The following is a 26161-nucleotide window of genomic DNA, read 5'->3' as shown; positions in this document are numbered from 1 at the left end:
CTTCTGACTGGACCAGCTGGAAATAACAGGAAAATCAACATTGAAAGTCAACAGGCCAGGCTGAGAGCAAGGAAGAGAGTGGATGACGGACTGATAGGGAGAACGGGCGATGGAGCAGGAGTCATGAGGACGGGCCATAGAGCAAGGGAGACAGTCGGCCGTTGTGTGCGAGTGGCACAGGTGGGGGAACGCAGACCACCAGCATGTGAGATGGAGGAGAGGGGTGCAGATGAGCGAGTGATGGGTGTGAGAGAGTGAGACAGGCCGATGTGTGAGAGAGGGCGAGCTGAGTGAGAAAAAGAGCATGCACGTGTGTCTGTTACGGGAATTCAGCATCACTCCTTTTTTAAAATTTTGATTACACAACTTTCCCCCCCCCTAATTAAGGGCCAATTTAGCGTGGCTAATCCACCTACCCTGCACATCTTTGGGTTGTGAGGGCGAGACCCGCGCAGACGTGGAGAGAATGTACAAACTCCACGTGGACGGTGATCAGGGGCAGGGATCGAACCCAGGTTTTTGGCCCAGTGAGCCAGCAGTGCTAACCACTGAGCCACTGTGCCACCCCAGCATCACTCCAATTTAAAATCAAATAAAAAATTTAGTGTCCCCAATTAATTTTTCCCAATTAAGGAGCAATTTTCACACGGCCAATCCAACTACCCTGCACATCTTTGGGTTGTGGGGGCGAAACCCACGCAAACACGGGGAGAATGTGCAAACTCCACATAGACAGTGACCCAGAGCCGGGATCGAACCTGGGACCTCAGCGCTGTGAGGCTGCAGGACTAACCCACTGCGCCGCCGTGCTGCCCCATCACTCCAAATATTAAACAAACTTGTGAGCAAAAGAAGCAGCATCCCTCCTCCCGTTAAAAATGGCAAAGACTTTAAGTACTTTGTTGAAATTGGAAACTTTTAATTATAATAAATGCATACATATAAGAAACAACTTTTTATACATTTTTAGTATGTTTACATCAGGTGCACAAAAATAATCTACTTTTGTGGTTTATGTCTTCAACATAAGGACATTTCTCAGGGGCTCTGTCTGCATTCTTGGTCAGACACAAGGTATTTTAGTCATAAAATTACAGTTAGGGATTTTAAATATTTTATCAGGACCAGGAATCGTATCTAAGGATTTATAACATCCTTAATTAACCTCCCTATCTCCAAATTGGATTAAATAATCCCCAAATTATTACCATTTGAGTACACTTAGAAAATATACCCACATCATACTTATTACGAACAGACAACCACAAGCTCGTGTAAAATATTTCTCCAATTCTGATAAAATGACCCAAGGCAGGGATCGAACCTGGAACTTCGGCGGCGCCGTGAGGCAGCAATGCTAACCATTGCGCCACCGTGATGCCCAAGATCTCTATAACTTAGCAATTTGTTCCCGATATTTAAAATCCAAATGCATGTGGACCTCATGCTGGCTGAGGGCTTGTTGAGTCTTAAAACTTTTCTTCTTACAAATGCTGCACTGAAAGGCTAATGTAGCCACAGCAGCACTATCATTCATCGTCTTTCCCACACATTTTGCATAGTGGCGTGCTATGAGACCATACTCTCCACTCTTTTGACACATACTGCAGATGACAACCAATTTGAAATTCTTGTGCAAATTCCGAATGTGCTTCCTAAAACAAGTTATATAACTGGATGCTATTTCACATAAAGGACATTTATATAAATTACGTGGATATGTTGTAATAATAATATTAACTTGCAAATTAATGGCTGTAGGATCAATGGTTTCAGGGGTAATTGCATTCCCACTGTCGTTAAAAGTTAGAAATTTGACACATTTATTATAAAATGTTAGATTTCTAAAATCATCTAAAATTCACCATCAAGACACTGATCAACCTCCAAAGGCATCCAACAATGCAACACACTTTTAGCAGTAGACTTCACTGTGGTCTTCAGATCCATTTTTAACAGCCTCTGGCTGATTACTTCACTCCTGGAAATCTGATTAATTATCAAAGTAGAATCTGTACAAGGTTTTATAAAATCTTCCTCATAGGTTTGTGTGGATGAGTCTTTACGTGTCAACGCGTTGACAGATACAACAGCCATACACTGACAGTTACAACATTTAATGTTCTTAGTACTCAGAGAGAGTTCTCCTAAAACAGGGATGTTGGTTAACTTGTTATCATCCCTTCCTGGCCGAACATACTGAATTGGACAGTCCATCGCTTTTCTTTGTCTTCACCGGAAACCTCTTCCACCTGTAAAGAGAGATTTCCACAATGAACCCAACTGGATTGATTTTACTGATGGTCAAATCCAGAATGTAGGAAACAAGAAATCAGAGGCAGAAATCAACAAAATCAACTAGAATCAATCTGACATCTATATCCAGGAGCAGCACGTGGAAGCTATGACCCAACATGGGTAAGAAACACTAAAGTCACAATTACTGCCAAACTGCTGGGCAGACAGGAGAGTGGAACTTTCCAGCCACAATTTTACTGAATGGTAGGGCAGGCTCGAGATGGCGAATGGTCTATGTTGCTAGAACAGACAAACATTTCTCCTTCTACAGTCAAAGGCAGATGATATTCGGGTCCCGATAAATCGAGTGCCTCTGTTTGATCTTGACATAAGTTTGGTTTCAAGGTTCTGTATGCAAATCCTCCCCTTGTAATATCCTGGCAAAGGAGTTTACAGATGTTAGCACAGTCAGTACAGGATTGAGAACAGATTCTTTCCTCTATCCACCAAAAACTGCAAATCTCTGTTCAATACATTCTCCCTCCATTCTCATTCTGCTGTACCAACGATACACCCTCCCAATTCTCCTGACACCCTCCCAATTCTCCTGAAGGTACCGATTCACATTGATTGATAGATCCATTCTCACTTTTCCTGCTTTGTGCAAAGATCTTTGTCTGAGTTGACATGGATTTGGGAACTCCTCTGCTGTAATGCCCATGACTGAAAACATATAACATAACTACAATAGTATATGCTGTGCTCCAGTTATACAGAGCATGGGCAAGACCATATCTGGAGAAGACCATATCTGGAGTAGTGTGTACATAAGACTAAGGAGCAGAATTAGGCCATTCGGCCCGTCGGGTCTGCTCCACTATTCAATCATGGCTGATATGTTTCTCATCCCCATTCTCCTGCCTTCTCCCCATAACCCCCTTATTAATCAAGAACCTAGGGCGGCACAGTAACAGTGTTTAGCACTGCTGCCTACAGCGCTGAGGACCCAGGTTCTATCCTGGCCCCGGGTCACTGGCTGCGTGGATTTTGCACATTCCACCGTGTCTGCATGGGTCTCACTCCCACAACCCAAAGGTGAGCAGGTGAGGTGGATTGGCCACGCTAAATTGACCCTTAATTGGAAAAAAATAATTGGATACTCAAAATGTATTTTTTAAAAATTAATCAAGAACCTATCTACCTGTTTTAAAGACACAAGTGATTTGTCCTCCACAGCTTTCTGCAGCAATTAGTTCCAGATTCACCACCCTCTGGCTGAAGGAATTCCTCTTCACCTTTGTTTTGAAGGACCATCCTTTCAGTCCGAGTCTGTGCACTCGAGTTCTAGTTTCTCCTACGAGTGGAAACATCCTCATCTTAGTTAAGGAAAAGTATCGTCTTGAGGGGGTCAGTCAATGGGTGCACATGGAGGTGGAAGCCTTTCACTGACTTCTTTAAGGATTGAGATGTCAGCAGAGGGGAAGGGTGGCGAGAGGAGGAATTGGGGCAGGCTATTTATTATGTTCTACAAATTTGCTTCTGCTCTTATTTGTTTTCTTACACCACCAGGTTAAAGTCCAACAGGTTTGTTTCAAACACTCGCTTTCGGAGCACTGCCCCTTCCTCAGGTGAATGAAGAGGTATGTTTACCTGAGGAAGGAGCAGTGCTCCGAAAGCGAGTGTTTGAAACAAACCTGTTGGACTTTAACCTGGTGTTGTAAGACTTCTTTTTAAAAAAATATATTTTATTCAAAATTTTTGTGGCCAAACATAACAGTACATAGTTTTTCTTTTGAACAACAACAAAGCAATATAAATACCCGTGGCCAGTTTTAAACAAATAAATAAATAATATATAAACAAAACTGAGTGGCAACTGCCTTGTCAAAAATAGTTACTCTCCAAAGATACAATCCAACATACATTACTTATAACAAGTGTCGATACATATACAATGACATCCCTGTGAGTCCGTCCGGTTCCTCCACCCCCCCTCCCCCCTGGATTGCTGCTGTTGTCTTCTTCTTTTCCATTCCCTCTATCTTTCTGTGAGGTAGTCGACGAACGGTTGCCACCGCCTGGTGAACCCTTGAGCCAAACCCCTTAATACAAACTTGATCCGTTCTAACTTTATAAACCCTGCCATGTCGTTTATCCAGTTCTCCACGCCCGGGGGTTTGGCTTCCTTCCACATAAGCAATATCCTGCGCCGGGCTACTAGGGACGCAAAGGCCAAAACATCAGCCTCTCTCGCCTCCTGCACTCCCGGCTCTTCTGCAACCCCGAATATAGCCAAACCCCAGCCTGGTTCGACCTGGACCCCCACCACCTTCGAAAGCACCTTTGCCACCCCCACCCAGAACCCCTGTAGTGCCGGGCATGACCAGAACATGTGGGTGTGATTCGCTGGGCTTCTCGAGCATCTCCCACACCTATCCTCTACCCCCAAAAATTTACTGAGCCGCGCTCCAGTCATATGCGCCCTGTGTAACACCTTAAATTGTATCAGGCTTAGCCTGGCACACGAGGACGATGGGTTTACCCTATGTAGGGCGTCGGCCCACAGCCCCTCCTCGATCTCCTCCCCCAGCTCTTATTCCCATTTCCCTTTCAGCTCATCTACCATGATCTCCCCCTCGTCCCTCATTTCCCTATATATGTCCGACACCTTACCATCCCCCACCCATGTCTCTGAGATCACTCTATCCTGCACCTCCTGCGTCGGGAGCTGCGGGAATTCCCTCACCTGTTGCCTCGCGAAAGCCCTCAGTTGCATATACCGAAATGCATTCCGTTGGGGCAACCCATATTTTTCCGTCAGCGCTCCCAGACTCGCAAACGCCCCATCTACGAACAGATCTCTCAATTGTACTACCCCAGCTCTTTGCCATGTTCCAAATCCCCCATCCATTCTCCCCGGAACAAACCTATGGTTATTTCTTATCGGGGACTGCACCGAGGCTCCCGTCTTTCCCCTATGCTGTCTCCACTGCCCCCAAATTTTCAATGTAGCCTCCACCACCGGGCTTGTGGTGTATTTCTTCGGTGAAAATGGCAACGGTGCCGTCACCATTGCTTGTAGGCTAGTCCCCCTGCAGGACGCCCTCTCCAATCTCCTCCACGCCGCTCCCTCCCCTTCTCCCATCCACTTACACACCATTGAAACATTGGCGGCCCAGTAATAGTCGTTTAGGCTCGGTAGTGCCAACCCCCCCCTGTCCCTACTACGCTGCAAAAATCCCCTCCTCACTCTCGGGGTCTTCCCGGCCCACACAAAACTCATAATGCTCTCCTCGATTCTCTTGAAAAAAGCCTTCGTGACCACTACCGGGAGGCACTGAAACACAAAAAGGAATCTCGGGAGGACCACCATTTTAACTGCCTGCACCCTACCTGCCAGTGACAGGGACACCATGTCCCATCTCTTAAAGTCCTCCTCCATCTGTTCCACCAACCGCGTTAAATTAAGCCTGTGTAATGTACCCCAATTCTTGGCTATCTGGATCCCCAAGTACCGGAAGTCCCTTGTTACCTTCCTCAACGGTAAATCCTCTATTTCCCTGCTCTGCTCCCCTGGATGCACCACAAACAACTCACTTTTCCCCATGTTCAATTTATACCCTGAAAAATCCCCAAACTCCCCAAGTATCCGCATTATCTCTGGCATCCCCTCCGCTGGGTCCGCCACATACAACAACAAATCATCCGCATACAGAGATACCCGGTGTTCTTCTCCTCCCCTGAGTACTCCCCTCCACTTCCTGGAACCCCTCAATGCTATGGCCAGGGGCTCAATCACCAGTGCAAACAATAACGGGGACAGAGGACATCCCTGCCTCGTCCCTCTATGGAGCCGAAAATAATCGGACCCCCGTCCATTCGTGACCATGCTCGCCATCGGGGCCCTATACAGCAACTGTACCCATCTGATATACCCATCTCCAAAGCCAAATCTCCTCAGCACCTCCCACAAATAATCTCACTCCACTCTATCAAATGCTTTCTCGGCATCCATCGCCACCACTATCTCCGCTTCCCCCTCTGGTGGGGGCATCATCATTACCCCTAGCAGCCTCCGTATATTCGTGTTCAGCTGTCTCCCCTTCACAAACCCAGTTTGGTCCTCATGAATCACCCCTGGGACACAATCCTCTATCCTCGTTGCCATTACCTTGGCCAGAATCTTAGCATCCACATTCAGGAGGGAAATGGGCCTATAGGACCCGCATTGCAGCGGGTCTTTTTCCTTCTTTAGGAGGAGCGATATCGTTGCCTCTGACATAGTCGGTGGCAGTTGCCCCCTTTCCCTAGCCTCATTAAAGGTTCTCATCAGTAGCGGGGCCAGCAAGTCCATATATTTCCTATAAAATTCCACTGGGAATCCGTCTGGTCCCGGGGCCTTACCCGCCTGCATGCTCCCAATCCCTTTCACTACTTCCTCTGTCTCAATCTGTGCTCCCAGTCCCACCCTCTCCTGCTCCTCCACCTTAGGAAATTCCAGCTGATCCAGAAAGCACATCATTCTCTCCATCCCTTCCGGGGGCTGAGCTTCATATAATCTTTCATAAAATGCCTTGAACACTCCATTCACTCTCTCCGCTCCCCGCTCCATCTCTCCCTCCTCATCTCTCACCCCCCCCATCTCCTTCGCTGCTCCCCTTTTCCTCAGTTGGTGGGCCAGCAACCTGCTCGCCTTCTCCCCATATTCGTACTGTACACCCTGTGCCTTCCTCCATTGTGCCTCTGCATTACCCGCAGTCAACAAGTCAAATTCTACATGTAGCCTTTGCCTTTCCCTGTACAGTCCCTCCTCCGGTGCCTCCGCATATTGTCTGTCCACCCTCAAAAGTTCTTTCAACAACCGCTCCCTTTCCCTACCTTCCTGCTTTCCTTTATGTGCCCTGATAGATATCAGCTCCCCTCTAACCACTGCCTTCAACGCCTCTCAGACCACTCCCACCTGAACCTCCCCATTGTCATTGAGTTCCAAGTACCTTTCAATACACCCCCTCACCCTTAAACACACCCCCTCATCTGCCAATAATCCCATGTCCATTCTCCAGGGTGGGTGCTGTTCTTTTTCCTCCCCTATCTCCAGGTCCACCCAATGTGGAGCGTGATCCGAAATAGCTATAGCCGTATACTCCATCCCCCTCACCTTCGGGATCAACGCCCTTCCCAGCACAAAAAAGTCTATCCGTGAATAAACTTTGTGGACATAGGAGAAAAACGAAAACTCCTTACTCCTAGGTCTACTAAATCTCCAGGGGTCTACTCCTCCCATCTGCTCTATAAAGTCCTTGAGCACCCTAGCTGCAGCCGGCCTCCTTCCGGTCCTGGACCTCGATCTGTCCAGCCCTGGGTCCAGCACCGTATTAAAATCTCCACCCATTACCAACTTTCCCACTTCTAGGTCCGGGATGCGTCCCAACATACGCCTCATAAAATTGGCATCATCCCAGTTCGGGGCATATACTTTCACTAAAACCACCGCCTCCCCTTGCAATCTGCCACTCACCATCACGTATCTGCCCCCACTATCCGCCACTATGGTCTTTGCCTCAAACATTACCCGCTTCCCCACTAATATAGCCACCCCCCTATTTTTTGCGTCTAGCCCCGAATGAAACACCTGCCCCACCCATCCTTTGCGTAGTCTGACCTGGTCTATCAGTTTCAGATGTGTCTCCTGTAGCATTACCACATCTGCCTTAAGTTTCTTTAGGTGTGCGAGTACCCATGCCCTCTTAATCGGCCCGTTCAGCCCTCTCACATTCCACGTGATCAGCGGGATTGGGGGGCTCTTTCCCCCCCCCCTTGTCGACTAGCCATCTCCTTTTTCAATCCAGCTCCTCACCCGGTTCCCATGTAGCCGTATCTCCCCCCAATGGCGCCCTCCCCAGCAGCAGCAACCCAGTTAACCCCCCCCCGCTAGATCCTTTTCTAGCGTAATTGCACCCCCCATGTTGCTCCCAGAAGACAGCAAACTCTGGCCGACCTCAGCTTCCCCCCGTGACCTCGGCCCCCATTGTGCGGGGCCCCCTCCTTCCTGCTACCCTGTTCCCGCCATGATTACCATAGCGCGGGAACAAAGCCCGCGTTTCCCATTTGGCCCCGCCCCCAATGGCCGGCGCCCCCAGCTCCTCATCCTCCTTCCCCCCCTCCCCCACGACATGGGGAAGAGAGAAAAGTTACAGGGTCACAGGAATAACAACTTGGGAAATCATCTCTTCCCCCTTTTCCCCCCCTTCGCCCCACGTAATCACCCCACCACTTTGTCCCAAACCTTCTTTTTCTAACCCACTTATTCCAATTTCTCCTCGACAATAAATGTCCACGCCTCTTCTGCCGTTTCAAAGTAGTGGTGTTTCCCTTGATGTGTGACCCACAGTCTTGCCGGCTGCAGCATTCCAAATTTAACCTTCCTTTTGTGCAGCACCGCCTTGGCCCGATTAAAGCTTGCCCTCCTTTTCGCCACCTCCGCACTCCAATCTTGATATACGCGGATCACCGCGTTCTCCCACCTACTGCTCCGGGTTTTCTTTGCCCATCTGAGGACCATCTCTCTGTCCTTATGTCGGAGAAATCTCACCACTATGGCTCGAGGAATTTTTCCAGCCCTCGGTCTTTGCGCCATAACTCGATAAGCTCCCTCCACCTCCAACGGGCCCGTCGGGGCCTCCAATCCCATTAACGAGTGAAGCATCGTGCTCACATATGCCCCGACGTCCGCCCCTTCTGCACCTTCGGGAAGACCAAGAATCCTTAAATTCTTCCTCCTCGCATTATTCTCCAGCACCTCCAGCCTTTCCACACACCTTTTGTGTTGTGCCTCGTGCATCTCTGTCTTCACCACCAGGCCCTATATTTCGTTCTCATTCTCAGCAGCCTTTGCCTTCACGACCCGAAGCTCCTGCTCCTGGGTCTTTTGCTCCTCCTTTAGCCCTTCAATCGCCTGTAATATCGGGGCCAACAGCTCCTTTTTCATCTCCTTTTTAAGCTCTTCCACGCAGCGCCGCAGGAACTCTTGTTGGTCAGGGCCCCATATTAAACTGCCACCTTAGGACGCCATCTTGCTTTGTGCTTGCCTTCCTTGCCACTGCTCTAGAGGATCCACCGCAATCCGGCCACTTTCCTCTCCTTTTTCCATCCGTGTCCAGGGGGGATTCCTTTCTGGTTTACCGCACAGTGTTTTTAGCCGTTAAAATTGCCGTTGGGGCTCCTATTAAGAGCCCAAAAGTCCATTCCACCAGGAGCTGCCGAAACGTGCGACTTAGCTGGTCATCGCCGCACCCGGAAGTCTGTTGTAAGACTTCTTACTGTGCTCGCCCCAGTCCAACGCCGGCATCTCCACATCTTATTTGTTTTGTTTGTGTATACAAATGCCTGAATAGATTTTTAAAAACATTTTTTTAATTTAAAGGAAAGGTGTAAATGCATTGGAAGGTTTACCAGACTAATACCCGGAATGGGTGAGTGCTCTTATGAGAGGTTGGACAGGCTTGGCTCACATCTGTTGGGAGTTTAGAAGAGTAAGAGGCAACTTGATTGAAACATAAGTTCTTGAGGAGATTTGACAGGGTGGATGTGGAGAAGATGTTTTCGCTTGTAGGAGAATCTAGAATTTGGGGTCACTTTTTATTTCATTCAAGGGGGTTCAGAGTCTTTGAAACTCTCGTCCTGAAAAGGTGGTGGGAGCAAGAGTGGTAAAATATCTTTAAGGCAGAGCTGAATACATTCTTGGAAAGCAAGGGCGATTATCGGGGATGGGTAGGAGTAGATTTGAGGTTATTATCAGACCAGCCAAGGTCTTGTTAAATGGCGGCTCCTGGTTTGGTGGATCCAAACATGCCATGGTGGGATTCGAACCAGAGCATGACTCTGGGTCTCTGGATTACTAGTCCCACAAGACCACTGCCTACGCGAATAGTGATAGGGCGGCACATTGGTTAGCACCGCTGCCTCACAGCTCCAGGATCCAGGTTCAATTCCAGCCTCAGGTGACTGTCTGTGGAGTTTGCACTTTCTCCCCGTGTCTGCGTGGGTTTCCTCCGGGTGCTCCAGACCCCTCCCAGTCCGAATATGTACAGGTTAGGTGGATTGGCCATGCCAAATTGGCCCTTAGTGTGGGGATAGGGTGGAGGCATGGGCTTGGGCAGGGTGCCCTTTCCAAGGGCTGGTGCAGACACTTTGTGCAAAATGGCCCCCTTCTGCACTGTACTTGCAATGATACTTGCTGCTTATGCAGTTTGGCACACAAGTGGCAGTGTTGTAGCTTCACCAGGTTGACACACCTCAGTTTTAGATATGCCTAGCATGCCGTCCTGTACTCTTAACCTTGGACATATATTGCTGTTCTGCATCACGGTTGGGTGAAAATCCTGTAACTTCACCTAATAGCATTGTAGGAGCAGCTTCGCTTGGCACACACAGACTGCAAGGAGTTCAAGAAGCTCAAACATCTTCCCCTCCGCAGATAACTGGGGGACTGACAATATCTGCTCCTGGTCTCAACAGTGAAAGCCAACCCGCAAAACGAAAACTTTCAAAATGTGAAAACAGATAAAAAGTATCTGCAACAGGCTTGTCCGAGGCGTGTCTCGCAAGTATTTTATTTTAGTGACCCTCCAAGTCCAGGCAACAGTCCAACTTCAAAATCTGTGTGTGTGTGTGCGTGAGAGAGAGAGCGTGAGAGAGAGAAATGTGCAAGTACTTCCTCCTCCACAAAGCAAACTGGTTGGACAAGCCTGATTTTTGTTTTAAATTTAGAGTACCCAATTAATTTTTTTCTATTTAGCGTGGTCAATCCACCTATCTGCACATCTTTGGGTTATGGGGGCAAAGCCCACTCAAACACAGGGAGAATGTGCAAACTCCACACGGACAGTGACCCAGATCCGGGATCGAACCTGGGTCCTCGGCGCCGTGAGGCAGCGGGGCTAACCCACTGCACCACCATGTTGCCCTTGGGCAAGCCTGATTGACAGAAATACTCATTCCTCCAACAATATATTTTGCCATTGGCACAGGCAGTGCCTGTTTGACAACCCAGCCTCCCCTAGAATCTACTTCCCTCGACACTTTCAATTGGAAATTGCTGGGTCTGACTGGGTCTCCAAGGTCCTTGGGCTAAACTCAGCAGCACTCCAGCTCAAACTGATTCGACAAGAGTTTAAGAAAAGTGGGGGGGGGGGGAAGAGAGAAGAAAGAGCTGGACAAGGCCGCAGAAGAGAAGGCGGCACGGGCATGACCGATTAAAGGATTCCTATATAACAATCATTCAATGACTCTTATGGCAAAGGACCTACGCTGGAGGCCTGGGGCCACAACCTCTGTGACGAACACCATCACAAAGATAAATGCAAATTACTGTGGATGCTGGAATCTAAAACAAAAAGAGAAAATACTGAACAATCCCATCAGGTCTGACAGCATCTGTGGAGATAAATGGGAGCTAACATTCGAGTCTGGATGTTTCTTTGTCAAAGCTGGAGAACTGAAAATGGGGTCAGATTTATACTGTAGTGGGAGGTGGAGCAGTGGGGCTGGATAGGGGACCATCAATAGGTGGAGATAGACAAAGAGGACACAAGACAAAAGGAATGTAAATGGACAGTGATTAAGGCTATGAAGGGTGCTGATAGTTGCAGATAAAGTGATTAAAATGTGCAAATGGCAAAACAAAGGTGAGCAGTGTGTAATGGGCAACTAGGAACAGTTGGCCCAAGTGGAGTGGGGGTGGGGGGGGGGGGGGGGGCAATAGTGAGGGAAAAGAAATGAAAATCAAAGTTAATTGATAGAACACAAATGGGGTAAAAGTGATGGAGAGAGTTCACAGTCTGAAGTTGTTGAACTCAATGTTGAGCCTGGAACATGCCAAATCGGAAGATGAGCTGCTGTTCCTCCAGTTTGTGCTGGGCTTTGGAAATAAAAAGAGCAAGTGCTGGAAATGCTCAGCAGGTCGAGCAGTAGCCGGAGAGAAAGAAACAAGTCCAACTCCAATATTTCTCAGGGTATACAGAATTAATTTGAGGGAATAAAAATGGTTCAAAATTTGATGGCTAATCTTAGCTCAGAAGAGAAATGGATTGCAATCCCAAAACAATCCCCAAGTACGAGATACTGTGGGAAGGTGAAGCTGGGAAGCCAGCAGCACATCCTCGGGTGATGGCAGCGGCAAGAACCTCATTTAAACGTCAGAAGTAACAGTAAACTAGTAAACACCGCTACAATACACCCATTATTAGTGGCCAAGGCAGTTAGAGAGGAACAGAGAGGTGATCAGGAAGAGGCAGAGGTGAAACAGAGCAATGGATGGATGAGGATTGAGAGGGAGCAACACCAGCCATGGACTGTGAGGGTGAGAAAAGCGGGTTGCCTCAACACATAACATTACATTCAAAGATCTGGGCCAAATTCAGGTAAACGGGATTAGGTTGTGATGCCTCGCTGCACTGTGTGATTCTGTAACCCTCTCATAGATAACAGAACACAGCACTAAAAACCCTAAATTGTTGGAGAATGGTCAAAAATACTCACCTGGTAGGGCAGCATGGTGGCGCAGTGGGTTAGCCCTGCTGCCTCATGGCGTCGAGGTCCCAGGTTTGATCCCGGCTCTGGGTCACTGTTCGCGTGGAGTTTGCACATTTTCCCCGTGTTTGCATGGGTTTCGCCCCAACCCAAAGGTGTGCAGGATAGGTGGAATGGCCACGCTAAATTGCCCCTTAATTGGGAAAAAAAATAATTGGGCAATGGCTTAGCCCCCCCCCCCCCACCACCACCACAAGAGTGGCTGGTCTCCCGGTGCAACGGAGGGGTGGGGCTGGACTTTGAGTGAAGCATGCGCAGTGCGGCTGCTGGAGGAAAGCAGTGAGGTTGACAGTGAGAAAGGTAATAAATGAGGATTGATTTCTCCCGTCTATATGGGTCTAAGATGGGCCACCCTTTTGAGGTCAACCAAATAGAAGAAAGAAAACAAATTGAGGGACAAAGCAAAAAAGGGGCCACCCCTGTTATAATAATCTTTATTAGTGTCACAAGTAGGCTTACATTAACAGTGCAATGAAGTTACTGTGAAAAGCCCCTCGTCGGCACACTCCGACGCCTGTTCAGTTTCACAGAATGAGAATTCAAGAATGTCCAATTCACGTCTTTCAGGACTTGTGAGAGGAAACCGGAGCACCCGACTCGTGCAGACTCCGCACAGTCAGTGACCCAAGCTGGGAATCGAACTCAGGCCCCTGGCGCTATGAAACAACAGTGTTACCCACTGTGCTACTGTGCCTGCCCGAACACAACAAAGAACAACGGAAACTTAAAAACATCAAATAAGAGTGCAATTTAAGATTCACTTGAGGATGGAGCTGCGCTCCGAAAGCTAGTGATTCGAAACAAACCTGTTGGACTTCAACCTGGTGTTGTATTCTTACTGTGCAATTAAAGGGGCCAATGAAGCACCCCAACCCCTGAGATGCCCACCAGGCATGGAGGGCCTCGATGATGCCCGTGGATACCGCATGCTCCCTTTCTACAGACACCCGGCCACAAATGTTGCCGGGGAAGAGGGGCAGACAGCCTGGTCAGAAGGCGCGCTCGATCGTTCACTGCCTAGACCATGAATGGCGTGTTTTGCCAGGCCCAGGAGCAGATTTACAAGGAGGGTCTCCACCTTCACTGTCCCCCTCCGCACTGGGTGCCCGTAGATCAGGAGCCTGGGGTTGAAGTGGAAGCAAAACATCAACAAAAGATTTGACAAAACTACTAAAAAGGGAGTGTGGCCTATAACAAGCAACACAGACATGGTCCACAGACTCCACAAGGCCACAAAAATGGCAGGCTTCTTGGGAGTCTGTGAGCCAGTGCAATTAGTGATTGCACGGCACTCCTGCATGCAACACCCTCCACCCCAGGTCCCCAATATTGAGGGGGAGGACTCCTCCATAGATGGACCTCCAGTGGGGACAACCGCTGTCAGACGGCAACAACGCACGCCATGGCGTGTCCGGATGATGGGCGAGGGTAAGGAGGTGAAGGGTGTGCAGCAGCGGCCCATGCAAGAAACCCCTACGCGCAGTGCAAAAAGGCATGGAGGGCATTTCCGTGAGGTGGCTAGGATTGTGGGGCACTAGCCCCCGGGGAGGTTTCATGGTGTGGGGCTAATGAGGAATCCCATCCGAGCAGGGTTTCACTCAGACGTATACCAGAGTTGCCAACGTTCGAATACGGAAGTACGCTTTCTCTCATTGCAGTACAGAATGGCCGCCAACTTATTTGGTTATTTGGTTTCCTTGGCAATGAGCCCCGCGCAGAGTCTACGCACCTCGATGCCTCATCAACAGTGCATGTGTGTCTGACACGTATGCGCTGTTCGGATGCAGGGCGGAGAGGAGTGATACGGGCCTCTGCGCAGGGCCCTGTCGCCAAGGAAACCAATACCCACCTCGATGCCTCATGTGAGAGACCACACAAAGATCAGGATCACCTGTCCGGTGATCCTGACCTTCGTGCGGTCTCTGAGGTATTGAGGTGCCTGTATTATATTGGGATTTTAAAAGAATCACAGCGAGGGAGGATGAGCTACAATAAGTAGATTTAATACTATCTCTATCACTGATCTTTGTAGAATAATGCTGTGTATTTAAAGAAAGGAAAGGACTGGAAATACTCGTCAGGCAGCATTAATGGAGAGAGAAGCAGAGTTAACATTTCAGAATGATTGAAAGGTCATTGATCTGAAATTGTAATTCTACTTCCCTCTTTCTATAGTAATGGAGTGCAGCTGATCATGCATTGCACATTATTAAGTTTCAGGTGGATTCAGTTCATAAATCCTTGTTTTACTTGTGGAAACTGCGCTTTTTGCTGAGAGCATGAAACAAAGATGCTGAAAATGTAAACCTGAATCATCATGCATCTATTTAACCATACCTTCTGCTTTCTACTTTTTGTCACCATTCTTTTCTTTGTGCTCTTTTACCTTTACGATCAGAAACCCTAATTTGAACATCAAATCTGTTAGTGCTACTTCATGAAAATATTTTTTGAAAGAAATGCACTGGATTTCAAGAGTTCAGGACAATTTTGAACTTTGTGTAAAAAGGCAAATGTTTTGTTCACATTTTTCATTCTTAGACTTACTGAATAAAGTACAAAAGAACAATACAGCACAGGAACAGATCCTTCGGCCCTCCAAACCTGTACTGGCCACGATACCAACCTTGGCCAAAACCCTCAGCACTTCCTCGTGCCGTATCCCTCTATACCCATCCTATCCATCTAGTTGTCAAGATGCCTTTTGAACCTCATTAATGTATTTGCTTCCACAATCTCCCCTGGCAACGCGTTCCAGGCACTCACCACCCTCTGTGTAAAAAAAAAACCTGCCTTGTATATCTCTAAACTTTGCCCCATGGACCTTAAACCTATGCCCCCTGGTGACTGACCCCATTACCCTGGAAAGAATGTCTGCCCATCCACTCTATCCATGCCCCTCATAATCTTGTAGACCTCTATCAGGTCACCCCTCAACCTCCGTCGTTCCAATGAAAACAGTCCGAGACTATTCAACCTCTCCGCATAGCTACCACCCTCCAGGCCAGGCAACATTCTGGTAAATCCCATCTGCACCCTCTCCAAAGACTCCACATCCTTCTGGTAGCGTGGCGACCAGAATTGTACGTAATATTCCAAATGCGTCTCCACCTTGACTGTCCCTCTCCGCACTGGGTGCCCGTAGATCAGGAGCCTGGGGCTGAAGTGGAAGCAAAACATCAACAAAAGATTTGACAAAAAACTAAAAAGGGAGTGTGGCCTATAACAAGCAACACCGACATGGCCCACAGACTCCACAAGGCCGCAAAAATGGCAAGGTTCGTGGGAGCCTGTGAGCCAGTGCAATTAGTGATTGCACGGCACTCCTGCATACAACACCCTCCACACCAGGTCCCCAATATTGAGGGGGAGGACTCCTCCATAGATGGACCTCCAGTGGGGACAACCGCTGTCAGACGGCAACAACGCACGCCATGGCGTGTCCGGATGATGGGCGAAGGTAAGGAGGTGAAGGGTGTGCAGCAGCGGCCCATGCAAGAAACCCCTACGCGCAGTGCAAAAAGGCATGGAGGGCATTTCAGTGAGGTGGCTAGGATTGTGGGGCACTAGCCCCCGGGGAGGTTTCATGGCGTGGGGCTAATGAGGAATCCCATCCGAGCAGGGTTTCACTCAGACGTATACCAGAGTTGCAAACTTTCGAATACGGAAGTACGCTTTCTCTCATTGCAGTACGGAAAGGCCGCCTATGTATTTGGTTATTTGGTTTCCTTGGCAATGGGCCCCGCCTAGAGTCTATGCACCTCGATGCCTCATCAACAGTGCATGTGTGTCTGACACGCATGCGCTGTTCGGATGCAGGGCGGAGAGGAGTGAGACGGGCCTCTGCGCAGGGCCCTGTCGCCAAGGAAACCAATACCCACCTCGATGCCTCATGTGAGAGACCACACAAAGATCAGGATCACCACCTTTGTGCGGTCTCTGAGGTATTGAGGTGCCTGTATTATATTGGGATTTTAAAAAATCACGTCAAGGGAGGATGAGCTACAATAAGTAGACTTAATACTATCTCTATCACTGATCTTTGTAGAATAATGCTGTGTATTTAAAGAAAAGAAAGGACTGGAAATACTCGTCAGGCAGCATTAATGGAGAGAGAAGCAGAGTTAACATTTCAGAATTGTCGAAAGGTCATTGATCTGAAATAGAACATAGAACATTACAGCGCAGTGCAGGCCTTTCGGCCCTCGATGTTGCGCCGACCTGTGAAACCACTCTAAAGCCCATCTACACTATTCCCTTATTGTCCATATGTCTATCCAATGACCATTTGAATGCCCTTAGTGTCGGCGAGTCCACTACTGTTGCAGGCAGGGCATTCCACACCCTTACTACTCTCTGAGTAAAGAACCTACCTCTGACATCTGTCTTATATCTATCCCCCCTCAATTTAAAGGTATGTCCCCTTGTGCTAGACATCACCATCCGAGGAAAAAGGCTCTCACTGTCCACCCTATCCAATCCTCTGATCATCTTGTATGCCTCAATTAAGTCACCTCTTACCCTTCTTCTCTCTAACGAAAACAGCCTCAAGTCCCTCAGCCTTTCCTCATAAGATCTTCCCTCCATACCAGGCAACATAGAACATAGAACATAGAACAATACAGCGCAGTACAGGCCCTTCGGCCCACGATGTTGCACCGAAACAAAAGCCATCTAACCTACACTATGCCATTATCATCCATATGTTTATCCAATAAATTTTTTAATGCCCTCAATGTTGGCGAGTTCACTACTGTAGCAGGTAGGGCATTCCACGGCCTTACTACTCTTTGCGTAAAGAACCTACCTCTGACCTCTGTCCTATATCTATTACCCCTCAGTTTAAAGTTATGTCCCCTCGTGCCAGCCATATCCATCCGCGGGAGAAGGCTCTCACTGTCCACCCTATCCAACCCCCTGATCATTCTGGTAAATCTCCTCTACACCCTTTCCAATGCTTCCACATCCTTCCTATAATGCGGCGACCAGAATTGCATGTAATACTCCAAATGCGGCCGCAACAGAGTGTTGTAGAGCTGCAACATGACCTCATGGCTCTTAAACTCAATCCCTCTTCCAATAAAAGCTAACACACCGTACGCCTTCTTAACAACCCTCTCAATCTGGGTGGCAACTTTCAGGGATCTGTGTACATGGACACCGAGATCTCTCTGCTCATCCATGCCTGGATACCGCCCCAGTCCCACGGGGGGGTCATCCCAGCCACATGGCCCATTCCCTGGTCATCCTCCTCCCCCCGGCCTTAGCAGTGGCCCTCCCCCCACCCCAGACAACCTGGCCAATGTCCGGCCTGGCAACCCATGGTCGCGCCTCCCTGTGTCCTACCTCCTCTCTTTCCCTCAACTGCCATGATGCCGGTTTCATGATTTTTAATAGCACAAGTGAACCACGCCGTCGGGAACTCGGCCCATCGGAGGTGGAGAATCATGGAGGCCCCAGAGAATGCCTGGTTGGACCCGCTAATGATATGCAAATGGTGTTTACTGTACGTGCGTTCTGGAACGCATTGATGCCGCTGTCAAGGTGATGGAGAATTTTGATTTGCTGTCAAATCGGCGCCAGTTGTGATTTTGCCGTCAGAACCGATTCTCCGTCCCAAGCGCATTTCCCGATTTCTGCCAACGGAGAATCCCGATCCCTGAATCAGTTACACAACCTAAAAAACATCACCACATTCACAGGGAGAGAAACTGTACACGTGTTCCATATGTAGATGAGGTTTCAACTGATCATCCAACCTGGAGAGACACAAGGGCACCCACACCACTGAGAAATGTTTGGAATACGGGGACTGTGGAAAGGGATTCAATTCCCCCTCCCAGTTGGAAACTCATGAATGAGTTCACACTAGGGGAAATCATGCAGTTAGGGAGAGTTTCAGTCAGTCACCCACCGCAACTGAACATCTACGTATTCACACTGGGGAGAGGCTGTTCACCTGCTCCGTGTGTGGGAAGAGATTCATTTGTTCACCACTGAAAACTAGGGTGTTCACACTGGTGAGAGACTGGTCAGCTCCTTGTGTGGGAAGGGGTTTATTAAATGAGCGCACCTTCTTAGGCACTAACGTGGTCACACTGAGGAGAGACCATTCACCTGCAGTCACTGAGGAGAAACATTTTCTGGCTGTGTGCAGGAAGACATTCACTCGGTCATCGTAGCTTAGGACACACAAACTTATTCACACTGATCGAAGGCCACTTCAATGTTCTGACTGGGAGAAGAGCTCCAAAAGCAGGAGTGACTTGATAAACCAGCCAGTTCATCCTGCAGAGAAGCCATTCACCTCCCAGGGCATCTAGTCACCTGCCACCCCAGATGATTACAGGGGTTGAATTCTGCTGTTATTATACCCAGAACTGAACCATGTTCGTCAGTTTGGAATTATTTCATGTGATATTAAACTCCAGCCCAGTTTAAGAGATTAATAATATGGATCTTAATTGCATTAAATACACACTGCTTAACAACCTCCTTACCTTGCAGGTCAGCTGGGAGCGGGAGAGAGAGAGAGCCGGGACTTTGGAAACAGCGCGGGAGATTGAAAAAGCGCGGGAGCTGCGAGGCAGAGCGGACAGTTTAAAAGGTCGCGGCCTGGGTGAGGTAAGTACTGCTTAACAACTTCCTTACCTTGCAGGTCAGCTGTTAGTTTCGGGAGATCAGTTTCGGGAGCAGGCCTATTGGCTGACTGTAAATCAGGAAGGATACAAAGGGTGTGGCTGAAGTGCCTTTAGAAACAGAATGCTGGAGGCAAACATCTGAGTTTGGGTAAGGCTGAGTTCGGGTAAGAGGTGAGTGAGGGCTGTGTTTTTTGGTGTGTGGGGGTGAGTTTCCAAAAAAAAAAAAAAAAATCCAATTAATTAAGTAAATTAATTAACTAGTTAAGGGAATTTGGTGCTCATCTGAAGGAGGTGCAGAGAAGCAGACCTGTGAAGGAGTCTCGGGAGCAATTACATCACAGCCAGCGATGTAAGTGATTGGCTTGTGACTGGTAAGTGATTTCTCTCTCTTTGACTTTCTCTTAGCTGTGTAGTGTAGTTCAAATTTAACTTCAGGTTTAAGTCATGGCAGGAGAGCTCAGACCCGTGTCATGCTCCTCTTGTGAGATGTGGCAAGTCAGGGACCCTTCTGGTGTCCCTGACTCCTTCATCTGCAAGAAGTGTGTCCAACTGCAGCTCCTGTTAGACCGCTTGACGGCTCTGGAGCTGCGGATGGATTCACTTTGGAGCATCCGCGATGCTGAGGAAGCTGTGGATAGCACATTCAGTGAGTTGGTCACACCGCAGATTAAAATTACTGAGGCAGATAGGGAATGGGTGACCAACAAACAGAGGAAGAGTAGGAAGGCAGTGCAGGGATCCCCTGCGGTCATCTCCCTCCAAAACAGATTTATACCGTTTTGGAAACTGTTGGGGGAGATGGCTCACCAGGGGAAGGTGGCAGCAGCCAGGTTCATGGCACCGTGGCTGGCTCTGCTGCACAGAAGGGCGGGAAAAAGAGTGGCAGAGCTATAGTGATAGGGGATTCAATTGTAAGGGGAATAGACAGGCGTTTCTGCGGACGCAAACGAGAATCCAGGTTGGTATGTTGCCTCCCTGGTGCAAGGGTCAAGGATGTCTCGGAGCGGCTGCAGGGCATTCTGGAGGGGGAGGGTGAACAGCCAGCTGTCGTGGTGCATATAGGCACCAACGATATAGGTAAAAAACGGGATGAGGTCCTACAAGCTGAATTTAGGGAGTTAGGAGTTAAACTAAAAAGTAGGACCTCAAAGGTAGTAATCTCAGGATTGCTACCAGTGCCACGTGATAGTCAGAGTAGGAATGACAGGATAGCTAGGATGAATACGTGGCTTGAGAGATGGTGCAAGAGGGAGGGTTTCAAATTCCTGGGACATTGGGACCGGTTCTGGGGGAGGTGGGACCTGTACAAATCGGACGGTCTGCATCTGGGTGGGACCGGAACCAATGTTCTCGGGAGTGTGTTTGCTAGTGCAGTTGGGGAAGGTTTAAACTAATGTGGCAGGGGGATGGGAACCGATGTAGGAAGTCAGTGGGGACGGAAACAAAAGGCAGGAAGGGAGAGTGTGTAAAGCATGACCAGAGAAAGCCGGGCAGAGAGCAAGGAAAGTCTACATTAAACTGCATTTATTTCAATGCAAGGGGCCTGACGGGCAAAGCGGATGAACTCAGGGCATGGATGGGCACATGGGACTGGGATATTATAGCTATGACTGAAACATGGCTAAGGGAGGGGCAGGTCTGGCAGCTCAATGTTCCGGGGTACAGATGCTATAGAAAGGATAGAACAGGAGGTAAGAGAGGAGGGGGAGTGGCGTTTTTGATTAGGGAGAACATCACGGCAGTACTTAGAGGGGATATATCCGAGGGTTCGCCCACTGAGTCTATATGGGTGGAACTGAAAAATAAGAAGGGAGAGATCACCTTGATAGGACTGTACTACAGGCCCCCAAATAGTCAGCGGGAAATTGAGGACCAAATGTGTAAGGAGATTACAGATAGCTGCAAGAAAAATAGGGTGGTAATAGTAGGGGACTTTAACTTTCCCAACATTGACTGGGACAGCCATAGCATTAGGGGCTTGGATGGAGGGAAATTTGTTGAGTGTATTCAGGAGGAATTTCTCATTCAGTATGTGGATGGACCGACTAGAGAGGGGGCAAAACTTGACCTCGTCTTGGGAAATAAGGAAGGGCAAGTGACAGAAGTGTTAGTGAGGGATCACTTTGGGACAAGTGACCATAACTCCATTAGTTTTAAGATAGCTATGGAGAATGATAGGTCTGGCCCAAGAGTTAAAATTCTTAATTGGGGCAAGGCAAATTTTGATGGTATCAGACAGGAACTTTCAGAGGTAGATTGGGGGAGACTGTTGGCAGGCAAAGGGTGGGCTGGTAAATGGGAGGCTTTTAAAAATGTGTTAACCAGGGTGCAGGGTAAGCACATTCCCTTTAGAGTGAAGGGCAAGGCTGGTAGAAGTAGGGAACCCTGGATGACTCGAGATATTGAGACTCTGGTCAAAAAGAAGAAGGAGGCATATGACGTACATAAACAACTGGGATCAACTGGATCCCTTGAAGAGTATAGAGATTGTCGAAATAGAGTTAAGAGGGAAATCAGGAGGGCAAAAAGAGGACATGAAATTGCTTTGGCAAATAATGCAAAGGAGAATCCAAAGAGATTCTACAGATACATAAAGGGGAAAAGAGTAACTAGGGACAGAGTAGGGCCTCTTAAGGATCAACAAGGACATCTATGTGCAGAGCCACAAGAGTTGGGTGAGATCCTGAATGAATATTTCTCATCGGTATTCACGGTGGAGAAAGGCATGGATGTTAGGAAACTAAGGGAAATAAATAGTGATGTATTGAGAAGTGTGCATATTACAGAGGAGGAGGTGCTAGAAGTCTTAAAGCGCATCAAGGTAGATAAATCCCCGGGACCTGATGAAATGTATCCCAGGATGTTGTGGGAGGCTAGGGAGGAAATTGTGGGTCCCCTAACAGAGATATTTGAATCAGCGGCACCCACAGGTGAGGTGCCTGAAGATTGGAGAGTGGCGAATGTTGTGCCCTTGTTTAAGAAGGGCAGCAGGGAAAAGCCTGGGAACTACAGACCGGTGAGCCTAACATCTGTAGTAGGTAAGTTGCTAGAAGGTATTCTGAGAGACAGGATCTACAAGCATTTAGAGAGACAAGGACTGATTTGGTGCAGTCAGCATGGCTTTGTGTGTGGAAAATCATGTCTCACAAATTTGATTGAGTTTTTTGAGGGGGTGACCAAGAAGGTAGATGAGGGCAGTGCAGTAGACGTTGTCTACATGGACTTTAGCAAAGCCTTTGACAAGGTACCGCATGGTAGGTTGTTGCAGAAGGTTAAAGCTCACGGGATCCAGGGTGAGGTTGCCAATTGGATTCAAAATTGGCTGGACGACAGAAGACAGAGGGTGGTTGTAGAGGGTTGTTTTTCAAACTGGAGGCCTGTGACCAGTGGTGTGCCTCAGGGATCGGTGCTGGGTCCACTGTTATTTGTGATTTATATTAATGATTTGGATGAGAATTTAGGAGGCATGGTTAGTAAGTTTGCAGATGACACCAAGATTGGTGGCACAGTGGATAGTGAAGAAGGTTATCTAGGATTGCAACGGGATCTTGATCAATTAGGCCAGTGGGCCGACGAATGGCAGATGGAGTTTAATTTAGATAAATGTGAGGTGATGCATTTTGGCAGATCGAATCAGGCCAGGACCTACTCAGTTAATGGTATGGCGTTGGGGAGAGTTATAGAACAAAAAGATCTCGGAGTACAGGTTCATAGCTCCTTGAAGGTGGAGTCGCAGGTGGACAGGGTGGTGAAGAAGGCATTCGGCATGCTTGGTTTCATTGGTCAGAACATTGAATACAGGAGTTGGGACGTCTTGTTGAAGTTGTACAAGACATTGATACGGCCACACTTGGAATACTGTGTGCAGTTCTAATCACCCTATTATAGAAAGGATATTATTAAACTAGAAAGAGTGCAGAAAAGATTTACCAGGATGTTGCCGGGACTTGATGGTTTGAGTTATAAGGAGAGGCTGGATAGACTGGGACTTTTTTCCCTGGAGCGTAGGAGGCTTAGGGGTGATCTTATAGAGGTCTATAAAATAATGAGGGGCATAGATAAGGTAAATAGTCAACATCTTTTCCCAAAGATAGGGGAGTCTAAAACTAGAGGGCATAGGTTTAAGGTGAGAGGGGAGAGTTTCAGAAGGGCCCAGAGGGGCAATTTCTTCACTCAGAGGGTAGTGAGTGTCTGGAATGGGCTGCCAGAGGTAGTAGTAGAGGCGGGTACAATTGTGTCTTTTAAAAAGCATTTAGATAGTTACATGGGTAAGATGGGTATAGAGGGTTATGGGCCAAGTGCGGGCAACTGGGACTAGCTTAATGGTAAAAACTGGGCGGCATGGACTGGTTGGGCCCAAGGGCCTGTTTCCATGCTGTAAACTTCTATGATTCTATGACACTGTTTGTGTCCTTGATTTCTCTAAGATGAGACTGAATGATGTCCTGTTACCGAATATTCCATTTTGGGGCCTTTTTTCCAAAAATGGTAAACTTAATGGTAGGGGCTGGTTTAGCACACTGGGCTAAATCGCTGGCTTTGAAAGCAGACCAAGGCAGGCCAGCAGCACGGTTCAATTCCCGTACCAGCCTCCCCGAACAGGCGCCGGAATGTGGCGACTAGGGGCTTTTCACAGGAACTTCATTTGAAGCATACTTGTGACAATAAGCAGTTTTCATTTCAACTTGTATTTATAAAGCATCTTTCACAACTTCAGCATGTCCCAAAGTGCTTTACAGGCAGTGAAGTCTTTTTGAAGTGTAGTCACTGTTGTAATGTAGGAAATACAGCAGACAAATTGTGGATAACAGGCTCTGGAAACAGAAATAAGAAGCTGGCAATACTCACTCAGCAGATCAGGCAGCATCTATGCAGCGAGAAAGAGAGTTCAAAACAGAAATATGATTATGACTAAATAATCTGTTCAGTAATTGAAAATATATTTTTTATTAATAATCTTTATTGTCACAAGTAGGCTTACATTAACACAGCAATGAAGTTACTGTGAAAAGCCCCTAGTCGCCACATTCCGGCCCCTGTTCAGCTACACACAGAGAGAGAATTCAGAATGTCCAAATTACCTAACAGCACATCTTTTGGGACTTGTGGGAGGAAACCAGAGCACCCGGAGGAAACCCACGCAGACATAGAGAGAACGTGCAGACTCCGCATGGACAGTGACCCAAGCCTGAATCAAACCCGGGTCCCTGGCACTTTGAAGCAACAGAGCTAACCACCGTGCTGCCGTGCCGCCCCATGAGTGAGAGAGGTGAGTGAGAGATGAGAGTGTGAGAGAGAGATGTGTGTGTGAGGTGAGTGTGAGAGGCGAGTGTGTGTGCATGTTTGAGAGAGGTGTGTGAGAGAGGTGTGTGAGAGTGAAGTGAGGGTATGAGAACAGAAGGTGTGTGCATGAGCGAGAAAGTGCATGTGTGTGGGTGTCTGAAAATTCAGCTCTCTAATGTCACTCTTTTTTAAAATTTAGAATACCCAATTCATTTTTTCCAATTAAAGGGCAATTTAGTGTGGCCAATCCACCTACCCTGCACATCTTTGGGTTGTGGGGGCGAAACCCACACAAACACGTGGGGAATGTACCAACTCCACAAGGACAGTGACCCAGAGCCAGGATTGAACCTGGGACCTCGGCGCCGTGAGGCATCAGTGCTATCCACTGCACCACCGTGCTGCCCTCGTCAACAAACATAAATGTTCCCAGAGAGCCATGTTAACTTGATCTTTAACATGATCTTCAACAAAGGCATCAACCTCCTCTGAAGTATCAAAATAATAGTCCTTTGACTCGTAGGTAGCCTGCAGCCTGGTCGGATATACCACTCCAAACCACACTCCATTCTTGTACAATGCGGCCTTAGTCTCATTGATGACATCCTGCCTTCTCACAAGCTTCGCTCTGACATCTTGATAAATTCTAACAAGGCTCCCTTCCCACCTTGAATCATGGTGCTCCTTGGCCCACTTCAGGACTCTTCCTTCTCCTGGAAGCTATGAAATGGAAGCTATGAAATCTGACAATGATTGCCCGTGATGGATCATTCCACTGAGGGTTCTGCTGGTGTTCGCTGGGTCCTGTCCAGCTCTGGGTGATGGGGGAGTCCACCTCCCCCATCACCTTCCCGAACATCTTTGAGAAATACGCAGTAGGATACGGGCCCTCCACACGCTCTGACAACCCAACGACTCTGAGGTTTTGTCTCCTCGGCCGATTCTCAAGATCATTAACCTTCGCCCTCTGATGCGCAATCAATTGCACAAAGCCGCAGATTGGGTACAACTGTGGCTTTATTGCAGTCAGATGCGTGGCCTCCTGCTGCAGCTGGCGAAATGGCAGGGCACTGGAGGTCATGCATATTTATACAGTTCTTAGTGGGCAGAGCCAGCCAGCAGGGGCTACCGGTGAACCTGTAGTGCAGGTCCTACCTTACATCCCCTAATACAGTGGTTCACCACACCCTCAGAGTCTTATTTTTCTCTGCCAGAACAAGATCTTGGCCTCCGGTGAGGCAATTTGCTTGCTGTGCTTCAACAGAGGTGTCTCCACACTCTTCAACACCGTCCACAAAGGTTTTTCCAACTTTACTCAGAAGGGACCCAGCGTCTCCTCGATCGACTTTCAAAGGGCTTCATACATCACTCTCCATTGCCTCTCGAAATGCTTATCAAGCTCAGTTGTC

The 26161-nt window shown here is 48.1% G+C and overlaps 1 protein-coding gene across 2 annotated transcripts in view; it reads right to left on the bottom strand.

The window, feature by feature from the left end:
- Positions 1–920: 920 nt before the first annotated feature.
- pla2g1b (phospholipase A2, group IB (pancreas)) overlaps positions 921–26161 on the bottom strand; it is a 37712-nt gene continuing 12471 nt past the window's right edge. For both annotated transcript variants that reach the window (XM_072497620.1, XM_072497637.1), the window contains 2 exons: positions 3440–3592; positions 921–2252 (listed from right to left, as the gene is read on the bottom strand). In XM_072497620.1, the coding sequence (XP_072353721.1) occupies positions 2233–2252; positions 3440–3592 (173 nt within the window). In that variant the 3' untranslated portion in view covers positions 921–2232. The remainder of the gene's footprint in view (positions 2253–3439; positions 3593–26161) is intronic.

This window comes from Scyliorhinus torazame, chromosome 1 (assembly GCF_047496885.1).
Source record: "Scyliorhinus torazame isolate Kashiwa2021f chromosome 1, sScyTor2.1, whole genome shotgun sequence".
NCBI lineage: Eukaryota > Metazoa > Chordata > Chondrichthyes > Carcharhiniformes > Scyliorhinidae > Scyliorhinus > Scyliorhinus torazame.
Note: the sequence above shows the minus strand (reverse complement) of the source record. Positions and strands in the feature narration are given on the sequence as shown.